This window comes from Dromaius novaehollandiae, chromosome 4 (genome assembly GCF_036370855.1).
Source record: "Dromaius novaehollandiae isolate bDroNov1 chromosome 4, bDroNov1.hap1, whole genome shotgun sequence".
Taxonomy (NCBI): Eukaryota; Metazoa; Chordata; class Aves; order Casuariiformes; family Dromaiidae; genus Dromaius; species Dromaius novaehollandiae.
The window spans coordinates 10,673,393-10,697,520 of NC_088101.1; the positions used below are offsets into that span (position 1 = coordinate 10,673,393).

Sequence of the window (24,128 nt, forward strand, 5' to 3'; positions counted from 1 at the left end):
TGAATTTCTACGTTTCTTTCTGCACGTTCGCTTCCCGCAGTACCAGTGAGTGGCAAAATGTCGATTACCTTTACAGTCCCTGGCCTGACCTTCTATTCAGCTACTTCTGCAGTCGCTTCTGCTGTCCGACCCAGAACGTGTCCTCTAGGTGGTACAGGAGGTTCGTCAGAAAAGCTAATAGCCCGGTCTTAAACGCCTTGGCTTAGGAAGGGCTTGAGCTGCAGATTGAGGGCCTTCAGGAGACCGCCCTGCTCTGCCGCCGTTTCCTGCACACCTGGCGTGGGTCCCTTCGGAAACAGGTACAGGTTTTGCCGGACCTTTGCTCTGATGGTCTTACGTTCCTGTGAGCCGAGGAGAGAGCTTGCCCAGACCAGACCCCCGCCTTGCTGTCACCGCAGGCCTGCCCAGGCACAAGTGCTGTTTTGCCGCTGCGTACCCTTGTGATAGACTGGCTGCGTGCTGGCAGAGCCAGGGCTTGCGCAGGCCCGGTGGGATGCACGCTGTTAAGCACACGCTGCTCTGGGTTTTTATAATTATGTGGTACAGAGCAAAGATCAGCTGTATTGTGTAAATGAACGTGTCCGTGTGGCCAAAGTAGTCTCGGTCCAGGAGAGCTGCCTTCCTGCCTCTTTCCGCCAGACGTGGCTGTCACCGTGCCGTACAGGCTGCAGCTGGATGACGTGAGTCAGTCGGCTTTTCTTCCAGTGCTTCTTGAGTTGAGACCTTTTCCTTTCTGCCAGACTTGACTGAGATTTCTGATCGAAGTTACTGTTACCATGCAGCAAGGATGATCTGGAATATATACGAAAATATTAGTTGACGTGCAAGAATCACTTGCTATGGACAGTAAAATGTGTGGCCATCAACCACTCTAAGCTGATGCATTTTAGATGGAAGAAGAGAATAAGCTAGTGGTGCTTTTTCCCTTCAGGTTCGCTTCAGTGTCAGGCTGATGCCGGCGGGTCCTCAGGCTGCCCGCTGGGACAGGGCCACCCCCGGGCGTGCAGAGGGCACCCAGCACCCCTCCTGCAGCGGGGTTTTGCCCTTGGGCCCGTCTGCGGCCGTCAAGGCTGAGGAGGGAGAGCTCGGCTCGCGAGGCTGCTGGGGGGGCAGGCTGGACTGGGAGCCCGTACCCGCCTGCGGGGAGCTGTGGGAGGACGCTCGCCCCGCTCCTGAGCCCGCTGCAAAGCACCGGGTGAAGGAAGGCGGGAGGTCGCTGGTGGTGGCATGCCTTACTGCTGCTTCGGGGAGGCTTTGCAGCCCGCGTGTGTCCCTCTGCTCCCGGGGCCGTCGCGTGGGCTCGGGGCAGCACGGCCAGGGCTGCGGGGAGGGTGCTCAGGCACCGAACGCTGTGTCTGGGTGTCAGCGGTCTCTGCCGCAGCTCCCTTTGCTCTCCCCTCCGCGGGGCAACACGGCTATGGTGAGAGGTAGAGCTAAGCGCCCTGACAGACGGACGCGTCTGTCCGCTCAGCTTTACGTGCCTGGCTACGCAGGGGGATTCCTGCCGGGGATAAAACATGGGAGCTTCTTGTTGGAGCAAGCCACCCGGGCGGGTGGCAGTTCGGAAGTGAGGTAGAAGAAGAAAGAATGTGATTTTCTGGGATAAGAAATTTCCTATTTGCAAACAGAAGTATCGTTCCTTTTGCGGGCTAAGGATCCGTGGAGCTGTGGAAACTGCGTGTGCTGGGGGGACCTCGCAGCGAGGTGTGGAAGAAGCCCGGAGGAGCTCAGATCCTGTAGCACACATTAAGTGTCATCCTCAGCAGCCAGAAACCCCTGTTTGGCAGCTCACCTCCTACGGGATCGTGATAGTCATGATTCGGTGACATACGGTATCCTGCCAGGAGACCCAGCAGGCCTCAGCGGGATAGCTCTTCCCCTGGAGCAGCCAGTGCCTTGGCAAAGAGCATGGCTCAGAGAGAGCCGAGCTTCGCTGGAGAGCATGTAAACGGGGGAGATAACGGCACGTTTGTGGCTTTTGTAGTCTTCCTCCCTTAATGTACTGATGATGTATTTATTTTGGGGTTGTTCACGTCTCTGAATTAACTAAAAGGCTTGTAGTTCTTCAGTGGCTTTAAAGTTTGCTTCCAAAGAAAAGCTTCAGAAAGCATCTGCAGTGCTCTTGTATGACTCGTGTTAATTACAAAATGAAGCAACCCCCCTAAGAGCCCAGGACCTAAACTCTCGGGGCAGAGGGGTGTTTTTTGTTCCCTGGGTTGTTCCCCCCCACCCTTTTTAAGTATACAGAAGTGCCTTTATAGTTCATTCATAGGATGATATACTACTTTATTCTGTGGGATTGTCTGCTCAGAGAATTGCCTGGAATAACTATTCTTCTTTGCTAATGCTCCTATTCCGGAACAAGTTTGCCTTACTCCACCTTGGCTGAATCCAAAAGGTACGGCTGCCTTCCTGCTGCTAAAGCTGACTTTTCGCCTCTGCCTTAGCAAATGTTAAGTTCTGCGTGCGTTTCTGTTTTTAATAAGCTCCTTTATTCTAACGCTAACAGAATTAATCGAAACTCACACTCTGAGCAGCCTGTTCTCAGCCAGAATATCGTTTTCCGACGGAGGCAACACCCTGTTTACACAGATAAGCAAATTCACAGTCCGCAGAGCTTCTTGCAGTCAGAGCAGCCGCTGAACGCTCAGCAGCAAGGGACTGGGAAGCACATGTTTCACAGACACAGCAAACATTTCTTCTCCTGAAGGGTAACCAGATTTTTTTAAATTTTTTCTGAAGAGTTGAAAGCTGGAACATCTGCTTCTTGGCCAGCCGTTCTTTCCCACAAACACTGCTGCTCAGGTTCAGAAAAGTTTGGTTAGGTTAGCGTGTGTGTTTCTGAAACGTGCCCAGAAGCACACCAGTGAAGCACAGCGGCACGTTAAGCAAGACAGACGCTGCTGTGGGCCTGCTGCCGCACGTCCTTCCGACTGCGGTGGCGTGGCAGAGGGTGCCCGGCTCGCAGTGGCTTGTCTCATGGGGCAACGCAGACGCAAGGCTTCGGGCGTGCTTCCCAGCCCGTGGTTGCTGCAAGATGAGACGGCTGTCACCTTGGGCAGGCGAGCTTCGCCTCCGCCGCCTGTAGGGCTGCTGTCGTCAAAGTTACGATCCTGGCCACGGGTCCAAATTCAGTGAGACATGGTACTCGCTTGTACAAAGGTGGTAGGTTGTGCAGTCTAAAGACACGAGGGCCGCCGGCCTCAGAGCACCAACGTGCAGGCGCCCGTTTTACAGATGAGCACGTTTTACAGAGGCACTCACGGTCTGGGTTTTTCAATGAATTCAGCCCTGCTGACTGAGAACCAAATTTGCAGCATCTCCGTTCCTTAGTGGTTCCTGTGGTATTGAAATACCACAGCTGGGACCGCTCCTCTCAAATCCCGTCAGGGCAAAGCTCTTAAAAAAGAATGAGGTGCAGGATGTGTGCCGCAGAGCTAGGATTGCCTCTAGGATCGAGTGCGTGGCCTGGGTGAGCGGCCCCATTCTCAGGATCTCTCCCAGGCGCCTCTGTGCCTTGAAAACGTTCCCGCAGTGCTGCGTCTGGGGCCTTCTGCCCGGTGCGGAGGGCGCTGGTGGAAGCCGCAGGTCCCGTCGCACGGCCGTCTCCTGCTTGCCCCAGTGGAAGCTGCGCCAGCTCTGCGAGCTCCGGCACTGGGCCTCGGGTGATGACTGTAGCATCCGTGTGGTCTATTCCCCGTGTTATTGCTGCGACACCGGTTTGCACTGGGTCTCTGTGAACCGCAGAAGAGCGGTAGCGTTCGACAAAAGGTGCAGTACCCGTCTGCTTTGTGCTCCTGCTCAGTTCTTGCTTGCCTCTTGCTGCCAGCTAGACGCAGCATGGAGGAGAGCTTGCAAATGCCGGGGCGCCGCAGGGCAGCGCCGGCCGGTGCCGCTCGGGGGGCTGCAACCCGGCACGGCGCTCCCGACCGCTCAAAGTGCAGCGGGAAGTTAGGTAATTACATCGGTCAGAGCCTGAAGACATTTTAAGTGAGAGGGGGAAAAAAGGCAAATATATATTTTATGTTTGTGTGTGTGTGTGTGTTAAGATGGGGGTTTTTTCTTCTCCCCCCCCCCTTTTTTTTTGATTGCACTTGCCTTTAGACCACATCCTGCTTATTTTGGATAGATTAGAAGAAAGACTAAAGGCTGCAGTGATCCTGGGCTTACTCTGAAACTCCTTGTTTTTCCTTCTGTTGTAGAGTAGTAGGTAAAAGATGCACATTTTGCAGAAAGCTGGTTGGCGTTTTTGAGCATAGGAAAGGAGAACGGAGGTAATTTCCAATGTATTATGAGTTTTAGAAACACTTCAAAGTTAGCAGAAGTGAGAGAATGGTATTCCCGGGTGAAAGTGTGAGAATGCGCGCACAGCCCATTCTAGGTTCATTTTAGTGGTGTTTCAATCTCCCTGCTAAAAGGAAAACATATTTCTGCTCCAGTTTCCCCTCTCTCTTCCCCCAAAATCAAATTGTGCAAAAGGTAAAATCCCAAACTGCACGTCTATGTTTTATGTTATTTTCGCTCTCCGCTAGCCAAAAGAACAGGTCAGCAATTTATTCTTACTTGCAAAGCAGAAATGGTAATAGCATCTGTTTTAAAGATACAGAGGTGAGGGCCTTTCTCTGACTACTGTTGCCCACTGGTATTTCTATTAGACGTAACATGATCTGCAGGTGGCAAATAAGGCCAAACACTATGCAGGAAAAATAAATGGCTACTCATTAAAAATGTATTTTAACTCATAATGTATTTTAAACCTGTCCCTTTCAGCCTAACTGTGCTTGGACCCTTGGGTCCCCGCCTGTGATATTGTCCACATGAAAAGAGCTTCCTCGGGGAATTATAACCGTCTCCTAAATATCGTCCGCCTTTTCTTTCCCGTCATCTACCTTCAACCTGGCATGCTTTTAAAGCACTTGTGCTGCAAGACTGTTTCACCAGACAGCAGAGCTGGCCCCTTTATTTTCCCATCTATTCTGTCTCCTCGGCTCCGTTTCACTCCAGCGTGTCTCCCCGTAGCACGCGTTTCTGAGTGAGCTGAATCAGGGCGCGCTCTGGTTTATTTGCCATCTCGTAGGTCCTGGCCCAGCAAACTCCTTGGACGCAGTTAAGAAACTGCTGAAATGAATATTTAGGATGTGCTCACAGCCTGCCCTGAACAAATGGTTAAGGAAAAGCCTGTATTAAAATGTTCTGCTTTCGGAGTAGCAGTGCTCTCGTGTAAGGATACAGGGAAGGCGAGGGTTTAGGGAGAGCTAAGAGCTTTTGTTAGATAACCGACACACACCTTCAGGTCTAGTTCCTCCAAAGTGTCCGTTGTGTTTTCCCCTGCCCAGGGATATTAATTGATCTTATAAACAATGTTAACCCTCACTGTAAACTTTGCCATCGTAGAAGAAAGGCCTTGGGTTCTGGGGCGCTCATTTGCTGTTTTGTCCTCTGAAAAAATAAAGATCAGGCTCTAGTACAGGGGTGATTCTCACAAATTGGGGTTCTTTCTCAGAAGGCTCAACTCCATCAATGCCTTTTCTTTGGGAAACCCCATTACTCAGCAGAAGCTACGTGGTGAGCAGGTTCCACAAATCCCTTCATTCCCAGCCTGATACTCAAAACTGAAACGACCCTTCGATTTTGGAGTATTTTAAAGTCTCCAATTTAGCTTTTGGCTTTTAATATGAGGAATGTAGTTCTTACTTGTAATATTAACAAAAGAGGAGAAAATGCGTTCATTTTTCCAGCTTTAATGATAAGGTTCTTAGTGGTCTGCCTGCTGTATTTCACCAAGTTGTTGCAGTTCTGATCACAGTCTCAAACAAACTCATTTCAAACCCTGCAAGACTGATCAGTGTTCACAGATGGCAGCAGAAGCAGGTCTTCGGTCTTTGATGAGCTTTAAACCTGTCTCACAGTGCTCATAAAAATATATGCAAAGTACTGGGCAAGTGTTAGCATTTTGGTGACTGTGATGAGGGCTTGGTGGGAAGCAAAACTAGTTTGAGGAGACATGTTTAAATGCATGAAATAATGTATATGGGAATGTTTTGCTGGAAGGCTTTGAAGGCTTTTTTCTTACAACCCGAAAGCTCACAAATGGAAGTAGACTCAGGCTCGGATGGTATTTTCTCAGAATCCGTGTAGAAAGTCTACCCAGAATATTTTGGTTCCATGAAGACTAAGGTGGAAGACCTTCACGGCTATATCAGCCTGTATTTTAACTGCATGATTTTAGTAGCTTTTGAAGCACAGGTTGAAGAGCATGCAGTTTGATGCCTCCAGGAAACCCAGTACCAAAATCAGTCTAGTCTGACTCTTACTCACCCTAAGGCTAGTGAAGTATAAGTAAACTGTAAGCAGGAGATATGTGTAATTTGTGTCTCTTTTAAAATCCTTTTATACTCCCTGAACAGCATATAATGGCGTTAATACATGTGAGAATGAAGTCCGCAGTGTTTATTGAAATGATGGCCAAAGGAAAGCTGTGTTTGTATTTTTCCTGCCTGAACAGCTTTTCAAATACCTCTTTTTTTTTTCTTTCATGAATTTGGAGCATGACACAAAGATCACACACTTCTGTTTCGTTGGTTTGAATGAGTCGGATGCAACACCCCCGGGGTGCTATACCAATTAGAAATGTATGCGGGAGGCTGAAGTGGGTCTGTGTGATTAATAGGGTGTGTGCCACGAACAAGAAGGCCCGCCCAATATATACGATATTTGTCAGCTTATAGATTTGTAGAATGCAGAGTGGACCAGGGTATGCAACTCCCAAAAGATTTGTTGTTTAGGTTTGGTACAGAAAAATTCCCAAAAGGTTATCCAAATTAGCTGAACCTCTAGAATTTGAAATAAATACAGGCATTGAACTGAAAATGAAACACCTTAGTATTCTTAGCACTTCAAGTTCCTACCTGTGTTGGGAAGACTCAAAAGCTGATTTTCTTTCCATGTTTATCCCCATCTAACTTGCCTACTTTCCGTGTTTCTGCCTGTCAGCTTAGCCTGTGGAAATCAGTGCAAGTTTTGAATTGATTTTCATGTTCTCTAGATGGAAGAAATGCACTTACTGGAATCCCCTGGTAGAGCTGCACATTAAAAGGCAAACACTGATGGCAACAGAATTGGAAAAATATATATTGGAAAACACCAGTAAGTGTCAGGATGAATAGGTTATTCACAGTGGTTTCTTTCTTTTTCTTTTTTTTTTAATATCTGGTTTGAAATATGACAGGTTGCATTAATCCTTTCGCGTATATACACTCCTGAAGAAAGTGCCCCATGTTTAACATAGCACAGCTGCAGCTCCTTACAGATTTTCTGCTTCTGTCTGTAGGAAGCAGCAGATGCAAATAGTTCCGTAATAATCAAAGCACTGGCATCTCCCAATATTTATCTGCTGTAAAAACACATCACTGAAGATGGAAATGAGAAGGATAAACAGAAAAGCATGGGATCGTGTTCTGTCCCAAGCCATGCTTTTCAGATGTTCAGCTTTGTTGGCCTCCTCAGCCCCCGCCCCACGGTTTTCTCTGTAAATTCGGCATCCCCCTTCTCGGGGGGTTTAAACCTCCCTTCGTGCCACCTGTGAAGAGCTAGAGCTTTTTTCTTATAACCTCCTGGCAGCCGGAGAGGCAGGATGCGGGTCCCGTTCCCCGGCGAAGCCCACGCAGGAGGCTGGCAGAGCGTTCCCGCAGCCCTCGTCCCACCTGTGCTCGCTGCGGCGGGCGCCGGCCCCGCGCGCCTCTCGGCTGCCTCCTCCGACGTCAACGCTGGAGTGTGCGCAACGGCTGACCTCACTCCGCGTGCGGTGGCCGCGTTTTTGAGACGTGTCTAAATTTCAGAAGAAGGAAATGTGTACTACTTGTTCTTTGGGGTGAGTCACAGTCCTTTTGTACAGCCAAGGCTTTCTGAACCTACTACTTTTTGTCCCTGTTGCACACAGCTGAAAAGCATGTCCTCATATGCATTTTCTGACTGGCAAAATGTGGGTTTCATTTGTGTCCAACAAGAGAGATGAATTACCTGCGCTGCTCTCAAAGGCAGCGGTATCACCGATTGTTTTCGGTAGGAATGCGCAGGCCCGTAGGGGCCAAACTTCTGGCTGAGTGGATCAGGCACAACTCCACTGCTTTTTGGCAGTGCAGTCAGGTATTCAGTCTGTTGAAAGTGCAAGAACTCCTCGATCCTTCGTTGAACTCCAAAGGTAACTTCAGTGCGCCTCTTACTTCTCATCAGAGGAGCAGTAAGATGAACTCCATGTTGCTGATTTCCTCCAAATTATAGTGATTATAAGTCAGTTTACTCCCACTGTAAATAGGTTCAGTTTTTAGGTCCAAAAGCCATGCGTGAATGTACCTCTTAAACACCATTTTAAATCTAAGATTTTTCCATGTAAGAAGTCCTTCAAAACTTACGGACAGATGTAAAGCACAGACTCCATGCTTAATAGTTTGGTGTGTTAGAGACAAAAGAGAAGTAGTAATGAAGAGCCCTTTGGGAGAGAATTTTTCTACTCTGGGGTTTTGTGGTGTTCTTCTTTTCTTTTTAAGAGAAGAGCTTTATCATTTGGGGAGAGAAATTTATACAAGTCTTCTCTGAGGCAGAAAGATTTGACAAAATTAAAAAGTTCAGAACATCTTAAGAAAATTTGAGCGGATTCATAGTTTAATGAATGAATGCTTATGGGTGGTTAGAAATGAATCATGGGGTGAAGAATGAAAAGGAGCAATGTTGACAGATGAGAGGATCAAAGGCCTTTAGTTTTGGGAAGGAGGCCTCCGAAGTGTACCTTTAACATAGAACATTTTTGTTTAGATATTTTGGTTGGCTTCTCGGAGTTCATAAAGCAATTTTGATGATAGATTCTATGCTTGCCTTTAATTTTGTGTTGATTTATAGCTGATTATATGTGAGCACTGCTTTTGGAGATTAATTTTATAAGCGGAAGAGACTTGAAAGATACCCTTTGCATTTAATATTGCAAATAATAATGTAAGATTTGCCAGCTTTTTTAAATGATTGGCTCATACTAAGCAGTTCCAGGTATTTATTGAAAACTAGCTCCTCAGAGGGACGATGATGAATACATTGTTCAGGTGTATAACGTACACCTTAACTCGTATCTAAGTGTGGCTGGAACATACAGTGTTCTTGCTGTATGCCAGGGAGAAAGATTTGTTTTTCCATTGTGTTGCATCTGCCCTTACCTGGCTGCCCAGACTCATAAATCAGTTCTTCAAAAGAAGGTGTTCTGGAAATAGGGAGGAGCTGCATTTCAAGATGGTGGGATGCATTGCGAAAGAGTCTTCTGGCTCTTTGTGTCAACAATGCTGATGCTACAAAATTGCAAAATGAGTAGCACATGTTTTGGTGGAATTAAACGCAAAATTGGAAAAGGAAACATGTCTTGAGGATAACAATGGCTTGCCAGATAAACCATTACTCTCTAGAAATCTGCTGCTGTTAAAACAAAAAATGTCTTTTGAAGGAGTTCCATCTTGTATTCTTTCCATCTTCCCCATATTTAAAAAAGAAATATCACCTGATTTCAGTTGAGTAAAAACAAGCATGCATACAGCTAAAAAAAAACTTTCATATCTCAGCTGCCTAATAATCTCTACCCTAAGCATTTAGTCTTTCATGTATGGGCCCCAGGGTGCCAGAACCCTTCTAAGTCCGCACTCATCCTACCAGTTCTGTACTTCTTGCATTGTGGAAGCACATCAAGAAGAATTGTCTTCTACCAGCCTATTCTCCTTTCATTTGGACAGTAAAGTAAAAGGTAAAGAAACAGAGTAGAAAGCAAGTGAGAAACAGAGGTCCCACCAACAGATAGCATAGAAAACCATCCCATCACTGGTTTTCCTCCATGACTTGCATCTCAGCAGCAGCATTAGAGCCAGTTTATTCTGTCCTTCCAAGTGTGACACAAAAAGTAATCTCTCTCAGCCAGAACAGCTACTAAATATGTAGCTGTTCTCCAGGTGCCTTATTGCCACCTTGAATTCATCACTGACATGTGTAGGTTCAAAAGCTAAACGGGTAATTTACAGAGCCCCAAAGAGGAATTTATGACTAGTAATTCTGTTGTTCTTGGTGTTCTCCTGCTTATACCCATCCTGCTTTAGTCAGCTGTATTTCTGTGTGCAAATTTTTTTGTTGTTTGCTTGCTTGTCTTTAAATCATCAGATTTTTGTTCTAGTACTCACAGTCAGGAATTAAATGGCACAGGGACTGTCTTGGGAGAGAGGGGGCTGGCAAAGTCTGCTTTGTATTTCGATCATAACACAGAATAGAGAGGTGTGTGGCCAATTTCCAGCCACTCATCTATCTGAAAAGCTGAAAATCTGTTGTGAATAGTGAGTTGAATAAGCTTTGCTTCTGGTGTAGAGATGAACCCCAAAATGAAGAACATTCTCACGTCATTACTTTGGTCTGTAGTTAGCGCATGGACTGTAGCATTGGAGACTGGTCAAACAAAAACCCTCTTTCACTGGCTCAGTGCACTTGCTTAATACATGTCTGATGGCCTTTGACTGCATTAGGATTATGTGCATAGGGCCAGCCAATATGACCCAGGACCTCTGGGGAATCTATGTCCTCCTGAAGGGGCAGCTGGAGGCATGGAGGAATACACAAGGGCGTCTCATGGGATGTTGTGTTTAGGCAATTGAATCTTGCCTAGCATTTATTAAAACCTGTGTGTCATAATTTAAGTGTCTTAATTTCAAATAAAACTCTACCCCAGGGTGGAGTTGAAAATGTTTGTATAATCTCTAAATATGTTTTAATATAGAAATGTATGCATATATATATGTTTCCATCCCTCACTTGTGGCATTTTTTGTGTTTTCCAGTCCATAATCTTCATTCGTGACCGGAATTCTCATCGCCAGGAGGTGTCTGCATACATCGACTACGCGCACAGACTGACAACAGACGACTTTGAAGTCTACTTCAGCGGGAAGAAAAGACTTTTCCCACGGAACACTGATCTGAGGTATTTATCTAGACCTTGTTTTCATTTATTTGTATTTGGGCAATATGTAGAGAGAAGGAGAGAAAGAGAGGGAGATAGAAATGTTTTTGAGTAGGAAGATGGTTTATGAAACTGTTTTTCGCGGGAAGATAAATACCATGGATCAGTTCTGAAGAACAAGTCTAAGGAAGGACCCTGTCAGTTTGATTTAGTCCAGAGAATAAAATGTTACGTGGACAGTACAACCTTTTCCTATCTCCACATCTTTCATTAACCTTTGGAGTCTATAAATAGCAACATGCTTAGAAGGGTACGAGCATAACTCTGGAGATGGCACTGAGTAACTGCTGACTTATCCCAGTCAGCCTTTGCCAGAACATCCCGGGCTTTCCCTGGTCTCCACAGCGTTCCCAGGAGTACGCTTTGCTTTGGAAGTGCGCGAAGGGCAGAAGTCTTCCGGTGACAAGTAGGATGGTGTTTTACCAGTAGCTAATGTCATCAGTGCACTTTTCACTGAAGGATACCATTTTCCTTAAAATGTATGCTGTGCCTGTGTGCCAACGGACAGGGGCATGAGGTGTGTTTGTGCACTTCTGCTTGTGGAGGCCAAGTCCGAGAGATGTGGCAGAGCAGAGCTTCCAGTCTCACTGGGGCCTGGGACAGCGTTTAGCACTGCCACAGGCCGGGCACTGTTGGTGACTGGGGAGGAAACGGTAAAAATTTCAGTGGGCTGGGGTTGTGAATTATTATGCAAGTCTCCTGTTCCCACCTGATAAAAGTTAATAATTGTGTGTGACATTGCAGCTAGTTGTTCACAATTCTTATCTCCCGGTAAAAAGGTGTCAAGAATAAAGGAGTTGCTGCATTTTCTCCATCTTCAGTGACAATGGTTTTCTGTAATGTCAGTAGCCCCTCTAGAAGCAATGCAAATCCCTGCAAATACTGTTCGATCAAATTTTGGTATGAGTTACAGAGAGAAAAAGCAGGAAAGAGTGTAGGAGAGGGCAAGCGTGTTGTTGCATTTGTGTGCTGTTTGTTCGTGGGACAGCAGATGTCAGTAATAAGGCAAAGAAACACACTGGACTCTTGTAGCATTACAGCAGTGGGAAGCAAAATTCCCAATTTTACACTTTTAAATCACAAGGATGAACAGTTGGGTTTCATTTATGATTGAATTAAGAACACTAATAGACATAACATTGTGTCTGCTGTGCTATATATTTGGATTTTATTAGTGACTCATACCTAAGCCTTGTAAGTCATTGATGTCATATGCAATATGAAGCGTCACCATTGTATCCTGTAGTTGTGCTAAGTCCTGTTTATTCTGTATTGAAAAATCTCTCATTTAGTGTACGGTTCAATCTCTTTTTCTACCCCTTGTGTCAAAACTAGAGTGAGGTGCAAACTCATCATGGACAGCTTAGTGTGTTCAATTATGATTGAATATAGTTTCATATCCTGTTTCATTTTACCTCTTTGTTAGAAAAAGAGATGAAGCATTACTTATATATTAGGTTTCATAAGCTGAATGCTACCCATGCAAAACTGCACCTGAACTTATCAGCTGAACATAGATTCAGATTCAGCTGGCACAGTACCATGAAGACTTTGTTTTATTCATAGATGTGTATGAATGTATACAGTGCAGTTAATGAAGTTCATATACATATATCTAGAAATATATATAGAAAGAAATATATAAAAATATACATAAACATATGTAGTGCAGTCATGCCATCTTTGTACACTGGCTAAAGAAGAAACCTTTCCTTTACGGTTAAATGATGTGGACCATGATGCATCACCTATACAGATTGGCTTAATTTTCATAAAATCTCCATCACATTACAGAACTTCTCCAACCCTGATGCCATTTATGTATTTCATGGCCCACTGTATTTGTCACGCCTCCCTTTTTGCATCAGTTATATATCTGCAGAGTAGGACATTTCATTCCTGCCCCTCATTTTTAACGTTGAGGACTTTATTGGACAGATGGGGGGCAGGCACGAAAAAGCCCAGCGGGAAAGACTTGGCTAGTCCTGTAGAAGTTCAAATCCAATGAGTTCCCTTTAACCCGTAATCCCCAGTTAATTTTTCTAAGCTTAGCTAAGGAACACAGAGTCCTTCTCAGGGACGTCTGCACACCCTTGCTAGTGGCCCTGGCTTGTCAGGGGTAGCAGCACTGTGTGCTTGTGTGAGGGGAGTGCTCAGGCCCGCAGATCCAGGAGGGTCAGGGCTTGCGTTAGTGAACATGACCAAAGGACCACTTCTCTGAGCACTGACGTGAGTTCTGCTCGTAATAGGGAATGTGTCTGTTACTAAAGACCATTCAAAGTTGGTTTTTCTGGAGGAAAGCTGAAATGGGCAGGCTGAGGGCTTTGGCATGTTGTCTTATTTCTCTTGTTTCTCTTTGGCGAAGCTCGTAGGCAAGGCCAGATATCTGTATGGATATGTTCATGCCCATGTAGCATGCAATTGCAGAAAGAAAAGAAGCACCGATCTGAGACAGAGATGTGTGTTTTCTTTCAGTAAGCCAGTGTGAAACAGTAGGGAGCAATAAGTAGATGCGTAGGAGACAGTGCTGCTCCTAGTTTGTGAGCTCCCCTAGAGAGGACAAACGGATTGAAGGAGCTCAGAGGGCGAAAAGATCACCTGGTGTGGTGTCCCCAGCGATGGATGAGCCTCTCCGTAGAGAGGAATACAAGTATGTTTCAGTACCCACTGTGGCTCTAAGGAAAAGCCACCTGTTCTGCGCCAAAAAGACCAACACCAACCAAACAGGGAAGCACTCTGGACGTGGACTAGGAATGCTTTGGAATCAACAAGGCGGTGAAGGGCAAGACCTACGAACTCATCCTTTCAGGTGTGCTCGCTGGACCCATTCATCACTCCTGGAACAGAAATTGCTGACATTAGAGGAGACTTTTGCGCATAGATCTCATTGGGGCTTTTTTGTCAGAAACAGGAACTATTTTAATTGCATAATGAATATTGTGTATCAGATGTTGGAGACTTTTGGTGGGGCAGTGGGAATTATTGTGCTTAACAGCAAGGACATGTGATTAGGTCACTCCATACTCCCTTTTAAAGTCACTGAAGAGAAACTCTTGCTTGTTGGTGTCATTCGCCTCACTCCAATGTAAAATAAGTCAGAGGAATTAAACTCTAGTTGTGTTGCTTTCTGTCTCTCAGCTAGTAAAAGGGTGACTAGGGACACTGAATCCCTTCTACTCTGCGAGTATTTGAACGATACTTGTGACATCTCTGTGCATGCCCTCTGCAAGGAGAGGCCGAGCCCCTGGAAGCAGCCTGCTCTGGCTTGCTTTGGGAGTCGTGGAGTGCGACACTGTCTGCTCTTCCCAGGCTGAAGAAAGTTGGCCTTTTTGGGAAAACTGCACCAGTTGCCGTTCATAGCTTACAACCAATCTGTCCCTCCAGCAAGCTGAGTTCTGTCACTCTTCCTTGCTTGTATTCTCATCAAACCACAACTGAAGTCTGCATGCATTTTTTGCACCCTTTGCATGTGCAATTACTGTAACTATGAGCGCACCTGAATGTAGAGAGACATTTGCACATACAGTTGCAGTAGCAAATAAGGTTGGTATATATGAAGGTATTAAATATACAGACTTCAGAGTTGTAAAAATTTGGCTTGTTTTGGTGGAGCCGTCATATAGTGTTTTTCTGACTCTACATGAAATATCTTCTTTTGTGGAGAAATTTATTAAAAGTCAAAATGGTAGTATATATTAGTAGGCATTTTGTTCAGAAGAACATTAATTGCCAGCACGGTCGGGCATAAACAGTTTCTTTTGGCATTTGTTGGCATTTTCTCATCAAATTGCTGCCTAGCAGGTGTCCTCAGAAGCAATGTTTGGGGATCTTTGTGCAACTTTAAACAGCTCTGCTATCCAGGGTTAAAAACACACCTACCAGCTCTCCTCTACCACTTCCTCTCTTGACCGCATTGGGAGGTAAAGCGAGCCCTTTATACTTAACGATCTTGTATTTTCATTCCCCCTGCCTAAGAATTAGGTGGCCTGCAGCCTTGCTTTTGGAGAAGCGATGGGCAGAAGAAAAGATGGCCGCTAATTGTGACTTGACCCCAAAAAACCTAAAATACAAAATTAATCTGGTTTGCTGAACTTCGGCTTTATGTCACAGGATATTTTCAATCACTGGAAGGCGGTGTGTATCCAGTATAAAAAATGATCAATTCTGCATCTAGGTTTTAAAATAAAAGATCGTCCATAGTAATAAATAAACAGTAATAACGAGTGAAAGTGTATCCCAGTCTGGATCTCTTTAAGCTTTGAACATGAAATGTGGATTGTTTTCCAAACCACAGCAGCAGACTGGGTGTAAAAGCACATCTATTATCTAAAGCAATATGGTAAAAATCTCTTCTCAGAAAGCTTCTCCCGTTGCCACACATTCTTAATAATGCGTTCTCCTTGGAGTAGTTCTTTTTAGCCTTTTTTAAACTAAACTGCTTTTCATTTTATTGTGTGACTGATTTTTCCCTCTATTATACATTCACTATAGCGCACCACTGATAAGTTTCTTCTCAGTCTATAATTTTTTAGATTTTAAGTCCGAGAGGGAGAATGACAAGGATCATCTAACCTCATCTGCTGCATAACACACACCATAAAATTTAGGAAGCCTTGAATCTAGCACATGGCCAGATGTGAGTAAATCTTGTAGAAAGGTATCCAGTCATGATTTAAAGATTCCCGTTGGCAGAGAACTTGCTGTGTCCCCTGAAAACCTCTTCATTGCATAGTTTGAAATGTTCTATTTCTTGATTTGAGTCTAAATTTAAACTAGATTCTGTCTTTGTATTTGTATGCTGGATTAAATAAAGCTTTAGTATTAGACAAGCTGTGATTTCTTAGGCTGCAATCAAAACCGTCTTTAGCCATTCTTCAGTTGTCTAAACTGGCTGAATTTTTGTACAGTTAATTTACGTTTTATGACCATGTCTCATCTGGACAACCTTGTTCTTCTGTCTCTCTGTTTTCTATCTGGCTCCTTCAAAATATGTCAAAAATGTCGTATGTGAATGGCAGTGTCTTGGCTGTATGTAGAATTACATGACTTCATCTTTTAATCTCTTGGCTAATGTCAAATCAAAATCTTTTCATCACATTCTTCTTCTTTTTGGATACTTCTATGTTTAGGCAGGTATAAAAATGTCTTAGCATTGGGGGCATATCCTATATCTGAAGCTTAAAGAATAGCTAGGTGTTTCGGTCAAGAGTGGTTGTTTCTAAAATCTGTCATGTCAGTTTAGATTGTTCCAAAATGCTGCCTCCCTTTTTAAAGAATTGGTCTCTCTGGGAAACAGCCTCACTCGGAGCTTTACAGAGCCCTTACTCTTGGTCATCTTTACTTTTAGTCATTTGGGAGATTGAGGTGTAAATTTTTGATTTTGTGGAAGGGTTAGTATCTCATGCAAAGCTGTCAAATGTTTTTTAAATATGGAAGTTAATACTTTGCTGCACCACATTTTTTTCATTGGCTATCTGAGGTTGTCAGGAGATATTAAACTTGGGCTTAAGTGCCCTCTGAATATAGTTCTTGTTCACGATACGGAAGAAAAATACTGATCCATGAAGTTCATGTGATGTTCATACTTTAAATCCAGTGGGTAATTTCAGAGGTTCCTGTATTTGATCTACGTGGTTCCTCTGAGTATTTTTGCCATTTTACTACATTGCCCTTTCAAGGGAGTATTATTTATATGATATAATCCTCATTTGGTTCCAGTTTATTAAATGAAAGGAATGTGTTAGGCAGTAAGTTAGTTCTTAAGAGGTCTGGAATCTGGACTGTAATTGAATCCATTCCCTCTCAGCTAATTTATGTAATTTGATGAGAAACAAGTGTAATACAATTCGTTCAAAGAAAATGGAGAATGTTCACTCTATGGAACCATACCAAAAAATTCTGCTGAATTAAAGAGGACAGCAAAAGACTAATTTGGGGTTGACTTCTGTCTGATAAGCTATACTTCGACTATCTGGCTCAGTTCCATTTGTGAGTGAGGATTAAACGCATGTCTTCCATTAGGATTACACTATTTCAGTTCTATGTGAACTCCCGCTCCAACTTTTTTGTTATTTTTCTAGGTCAGTGCAATAGATATCATATTTATGATGCTATATACTGCAGCGTTTTATCTTCGCACTTAATTTGTGATGGCAGTGTTTTAATTTCTTTTTTCCAGCGTGCACTGTCTTTCTAGAATGGGACCAGGTAAGTAGCCATTTACTGTAGAACATTAGTACAGGGGAAGAATCTAGAACCTATGCTCTGAAATCCTTTCCTTATCTCATCAGTGGTGAAACTGGTTTGGTTTTGGCCCTGGCATTCCTCAGGCCAAGCATGGGAGGTCTCGCGTTCAGGGCTTTGTGGTGATGCACCTTGTCTGCCACAGAAGTGCATCGTGACCCACTGGTACTTTCGGAGCCAGCATGTTGGGTTTTGTTGTTGGCAAGAAACATCCCATCAGATTCTGCCCTCTGCTTCTTGTAGTTCGACTGTGGTCTGTTCTGGCTGCAAGCGGGCGTAGGAGTTGGCAGTCGTTCATTAACTGGCGTTGGAATTCCCTCCCATTTTGTTGTCAGTTGGTGCTAAGATACCATCTGTTAATCTGTGAAGACCTGTAGGCCAAATCACGGCCAGCAATACGTTCCCGAGCGTGGGGCATGAGGCAACTTCTCCCTGCCTTGCTGCACCCCCTCACCCTATAGATTTGATGGCAATTCACACAGAAGCGCTGCTCCCACCCTGCTTACCCAAGCAAGAGCTGACAGGGTCAGGGTAGCATTTTCACGCGTTCCTTGTGCCGGCCAGCGTGGGCAATCCCGCTGTGCCGGGCAGAAGAAATGCCGAACTTCACCTCCCTCGGGGAGCAGGTGGGAGGACCAGGACTGAACTCTTGCTGAGTCCCAGTTAGGAGCAGTGAGGCAGTAGTGACTCACACTCAGGAACTGTGGTAACCTCATAACCAGCCTGATGGCCTGAACATGCTACTGCCTGTAAATTAATTAATTAAGGCATCTACATTAAAGAGTAAGTCATCTACAACTGGTAGTGTGAGTCTGTGTTTGGTGATGCTTGTTGTTGTGGATGTCCTAGCTTTCATACGGTAGGATGTTGAATGGATATTAGAAGAAAACAAGTTATATTTATTTTGGTGTTTTCTGTTCTGTTGGTGAGCATTTTTTCGCCAGTATAACATGGAGGTTGTCCTTGTGCTGAAAGATCTAGAGATAGCTGTTTCTCTAGTTGCCCGGGTGTAGTTTGTACTTAAGTTGACTCTAAAGAGGAAGCCATCTGGTAAACCAGGCGTGGTATAATCTGCTGGCCCCATTTGTGATTTCTGTGTGACCTGTGATTCTCCAGCTAGCACAGATAACGCAAGAAAAGTCAGGTTCTCAATAGCGGTGGGTGCCTGTAAGGCAGAAGGTCATTAGCATCTCTAAAGACTGCATGCTAGGCATACAGATCACAGCTTCAGTCCCAAATTAATTTCAGGTAACTAGTTAAGAACAGCCTGAGTTTCGGAAATGTGCAATCTCCAATTTTGTGGACGTCAGCTGTAGCTGTGGATGAAAAGTTAATGACTTTTATTTGGGTACCTAATTGTAGATTGGAGTGATTGAAGTTAGTGGCCCAAGCTTTTAAATTCTTTTGCCCCTGGACATTTGGGTTGCGTTTATTCTACACATGCAGTGCTGTATCCTGGTAAGTTATCCCTTTCCTGGAGTGCAACAAATGCAGCCGCTCACTTCCACGCTGCCAGCGAGCGCTGAGCGGGCCCCACGTGCCTCCCGGCCGCCGGGGCGGTGCCAGGCGTACGCGGAACAGCGCCTGCGCTCCCCTCAAGGCAGAGCGGACTTCCCCACGGGACCCGTTCCTCGTTACCTCGCTGCACGACCAGTAAGGATTAGGTAGAATGCAGCCCCTCATTTGCAGGGATTGCCATACTGCTAGTTATAGTACAAAGTAAAATAATTCAGGATTGAGGAAAAAAAGTTCATCTCTTGTCAGCATCCGAATTTCACAAGACTTCGCAGACCCATGGGGTAAATTCCTTTGGATCTCTTAGGAAAGATGCACTCTTTTCAAAGGATTTGATGAGGACAAGAATTAATTTTATCCCTCACAAAAAGTAAATATGGTTTTTTTTCTGTCATTTATCATCATACTTGATGTTTACAAACCCATCTGGTTCTTTGATTCCAGCTGCTTTCTGCATGTGTTGACCGCTATCCAATAATGCCAAACCGGTTGGTGTTGAGCCCTTGAGGGAATGAATTGCCAAGGGGGTGAAAGCAGGCTGCCCTCCTCATGTTGAGGCCCGTGAAGGCTGGTGTCAGTCTGGGCAGGTCAGCTGGAGCCCTCCCCTAACGGTATGGGAACAAAAGATGTTCCTCTTAGTGTTTAGCTGCGACTCCAGAGTCCTCTCCTTGTGTAACGGTACTTGTCCTCCTATGATGGTATTCATCATGCATATGCCTTCATAGCCTGACTCACAAACAGCAGGGCTTGGTTCGGGGTGATTTTCAGCACCTACAGCTACTGTTGCTTTCAGTAGTATTTACAGCTGACTCAGAGGTTCAGATCATGCCTATTTATGCGTGTTGCTGTCTCAGATTCGGTGCCCATGATTTTTGGTCATGGGCTTAAAACTTTTTGGCGATTAAATGGAGCCATTTTGCCTACAAGAGAAATGACTGCGTGAAGTGTGGGGGAACAGTTCTTAATTGCCACTTAGATGTACGAGGCACAGGCAGCAAATGGCAGATAGATGTTTAAATAGAAATTAGTGTGTTCAAACGTAAGGTCTGGATGAGTGAGAAGAAAAATTCCATTGCTGCCAACTCAGTAAATGTTTAATTTGGAGATGTGTACTTCCACATCTGGCTTATATTTAAATACTGTAAATATTACTTCTTTCACTTTTAATTTCTCTCTTCATTTCAATTCATACTCTAATAAATTAAGAAAGATAAAATCTCTTCAGGGGAGAGATTGGCTTTTTATAGCTTTGAACAAACTAACTGTATGCATTTGCAATAGGAAAATGAAAACTGCAAACTGTTAAAATTTCAGGAGAAAGATGTAGGGGAAAGGCTATCTTGCCCTTTTTGTCCGTATAGTAAATTATCACCTGAAACAACAGAACGGTAGGAAAAACATCTTGGAAAATAGAAATTGGCCAAACACTTATGTGGAATGTGATTTGGGTTACAGCTTCCATGTGTGATTTGAGAAGCAGAAGTGATTCACGGCTGTTTACTTGTGTGAAGACAGTGTTATGATGCACAGACAGATGCATAAGGAAATCAGATCTAAACATGATGTTCCTTTTCCTCTTGTGGATTCTCTGAAAATAAAGAGAACAATTTTGCACTACTCTTCTGTGCTTTCATGTATCCAAAGGGAGCTCTGCAGGTCACAGGATCAAATACTGGATATCTTGCCTCGCCAGATAGCCATGTGTCTTCCCACAAGCCTTAGTTCTCTCTTAACGTGGACCAGAAATGATACCGAATTAATCTTTGCAATGCTGACAGGAGATATGCGCTGGTGCTGTCGAGCTGGATTTTGTCAAGCCGCTCTAAATCGTCCCGTTGTTGGCTAAAGACCTGCCAGTCAGCGTGCCATGTCTCACACCTGGAGAACGTGCCTAACCCTTTCAGGGTGCCTTTTTAAGGGCCCCTTTTGCGTCCCTGGCGGAATGGGCTTTCTAACATGACTGCAATATAATCGATAATAATAGGGACAGTAGCAATTAATGGGCTTGGTCCCAAATAAGGGACACAGGCATTTGTGTAACTACTTCCTTGTTTAGAAGAACACTTCAAGCAGGTATTTACAGGCTTTTCCAAGCAAGAAAACCGAATAAGGCCCCTGGGTTGGGACTTTTAACTAGTGAATGTTTTTGCATAAAATATTAAGATGCACGTAAGTTAAAATACTGCTCACCATGATCAGTTGCCTTGTTTATTTAAAATCTAAGTTACAAAAAAGAGTATGTGAAGGATGGGGAGAAGAGTTCAGGCAGCAGAGAAAAAAGCGCAGGATTTCACCGATCCAGAGCAACAGGGTCACAATATAACATGAGCCAATCTGCTTTGACTCAGCAAGCAGAGCTTTAGTTTACACCGTAGTGGCCGGTCCGGATGCTGTTTGTTAGTAAAGCAGGTATAAGGAGTATTTATAATGAGGCAGTAGTGACCCATAGTTTTGTGACTGCTTTTCTGGAAATCTGTTTTCAGTTTGCCGTCCTATAAATGTCAGTCAAAGCACTGTGCGGTGATCGTGAAGTACTGTGTGATTTTTGCCACACATGGGTGTCTGAGAAACCACTTTTTCCTTATAGTTAGACAAGGAAATAGCTGTGGCTAAAGTTGGTATGTCCATATATTTAGTGAATGGTTGTATGGAATAACTAGTACTTTTTTTAGTTGCAGCTATATCCTAGTGAAGATTATGGTAAAATTCTTCTGCGTTGCATTGATAAATAATAGTGTTGCCTTGGTTGTCACCTGCTGTAGGTAAAGCTGTGCAATTGCAGCAAATGGTGGTAAGGTTTCACTGGATAATCACTAAGTCTTGCCAGAAGCAGGATTTCTCCCAGAAGTTTAGCATGGTGAAGCCCCATCTCTTGGTATAGAAAGCCCATACCTGTGCCTAGCATAAAAGACCAGAGGTTGTTTCATGACAATATGTTAACCTCCAGGAACCAGAATTAATACAAAACATCACTGGGGTTCCCAGAGCTGATTCGTAGGTGGTGAAGGCTTTGCGTCACGTTGCTGTTGGGAATGTTCCTGTCTGGGTTCCCTACCTGGGTGCGGGTCTGGGTTTAACGACCTGCGAGAGCTGACGGGGCTTCTCCCGCCACCGGCACAGTGCTAATGCCGTATTTCCAATTCTGCAAAGCCTGGGAGGCAGAAGTTTGCTGTCTGTATCTGTTAGATAAGTGGGTATCTTCATATTGCTCCTCTTTAAATTCATCTTTTCCTTAACTTGTGGATGATCAGGGATCTGTTTTATCTTCTTGAAAAACTTCCCCTAAAACTTTTGAAAATTTCTCTTTGCAATAAGCTTATTGTCCTTAAATTGCTGGGGGGGGGAAGCAGCCCAGAGAGACAGAGAACAATCCCTAACAAGCACCGAATAACTCAGTGATTATTGGCTTTTGTGGCAGCATTTTTCAGTCTCTCCTGTGTGAGCTATGTCAATAATCAAATATCTAATGAATGATGGATTTGCAGCTAGATCTCCCACATCCTTGGTGAGGTCTGGGCAATCAGGATTTTGAAATAAATATTTGGTTGAAACATTCCTCGGTACTTCAGATTGAATCTACTTCTATCCTGTGCTGTGGCAGCGAGTTTTGCAAGTAATTTGATCTTGTACAACAAAGTATCTCCAGTTGAAATCTGTTCAGTATCTCTGTGTTTTTCCTTATTTTTGGATTATCATGATGTCATGTACTTTTCTTCTGTGCGACACCAGTTAATCTTTCTTTGTATGAAAAAATTTTACACTTACAGTTATTTCATTGCTCATCCTCACATCACTTCAGTAAAAAGTAAGTATTTACATGAAAATGAACAACTCATAGGACCTTCTTTTCTGACTGCAGTGGTCATGTCCAAAGATACTTCATCAAAATCAAGTTAGTGTAACTGTGATCGTTTTTAGTTTGCTTCAACAGGTATTCTTAAAAAGGAATATGCACTGAAAAAGCAATGCACACTGACTTTATCATGTTAAAGCCACTTTACTGCAGCACATGCTAGCTTTTAAAGTATGTCTCTGGGGGCTTTAGAAAGTTAAGACAAAACTCCTGGCCTCTAGCAGAGATCCGTGTGGGTAAATAGCACATTTCTCTGAGTCTCCTGATTTTTTTAAAAACCTCGGAACACTACAGAGTTCCTATTTATATATGTAAAAATCTTCATGTGCTATACAATAGCAATTTGATTTTCCAAGTATCCTAAAGGCATTCATGCTTGTGGAGAGTAGATAGAAGTCTGGTTCATGACTGCCTAACCCCTAGGATTACCTGAGGGTTAATGTTTAAGTCTCTTCCACTTCAAGGCAGGGCGAGGTACTTCATGACAGCAGAGGGGATTCCAAGAAGGAATAATGTGCCTCAGATTTCAAAAGCTGTAAACTTTATAAAGGATGACATGTCCTTTTAGCCCTTTTTTTTCCTCTATCACCCGTCACACCTCCCTTCTCATCTTCCACGAAGTAAGTGTATGACTTCGTTTTTCTGTTCTTTAGTTGCATTTAAATCTTTTCCTAGTTCTCTTGGTCTCTGAATTTCCAGAATTCCCCCTGCCTCCTTTTCCCCTCTTGCTCACAGGTGCTTGTCGAGACCTTGCACAACAGGACATTCCTTTGGGAAGCTCCTGATACTTCTTCATGTCCGCAGTTTTCATGGAAACCAGAATCTCCTGAGTCGAGGCCCTGTCGGGCTCTCTCCGATGCCCGGGGTGTGCCGTGAGGGTCACAGCGACGCAGCCCTCGCCCGGGCGCTGATGCGCTGTCGTGGAGCAGCACGGGGACAGCCCTCCCTGGTGTCAGAGCTTGCGCGTTGATCGTGGTGGCGGCTCAGCCCTCTTCTCCTAGCTTCTCAGTTCCTCTTTGATCTCGGCCCTAACGGTCGAGTGGCAGGGAGTTCCCATGCTTTCCCAAGTGAGCCTGGTGGGGCTTGTTTGGTGCAGTTGGAGTCTCTCGGCCCCAATAAATTCTTCTGGTGCTTTTCCAGGGGCTGAAGTAGGAGACCAATTTAAGGAAATAATATAATGTACTGCTGTAGTAAGGATACCGTACATCTGCGCATGATGACAACTTAACTGCAGGTACTCTGTGGGTGCCCCAGGTTATATTTACTGTGTCTCTGATAATGACCACAAGCTGGGAAAGAGCCTTAGTTCTTTCACTGATAGGGCATTTTTGGAGGATGTGTTTTTCCTTTACTACAAGTTTTAAATAGGATTTCCCCCCTCCTGCCGGCCCCCTTTCTTGATTAATGCCTGGAGACTATGGATTTAGAATGACATTCCAGCCCGATCTAGTAACAAGGTTTGGATGTGAAGCTGTGAGAGCCG

At 44.4% G+C, this 24,128-nt stretch overlaps 1 protein-coding gene across 1 annotated transcript in view; it reads left to right on the plus strand.

Annotated features, from left to right (window-relative positions):
* The window catches only part of CFAP299 (cilia and flagella associated protein 299), a 239,775-nt gene that overhangs the window by 197,081 nt on the left and 18,566 nt on the right, over positions 1–24,128 (plus strand). Inside the window, exon 4 of the mRNA XM_026103370.2 lies at positions 10,853–10,995. Coding sequence (XP_025959155.1) covers positions 10,853–10,995 — 143 coding nt within the window. The remainder of the gene's footprint in view (positions 1–10,852; positions 10,996–24,128) is intronic.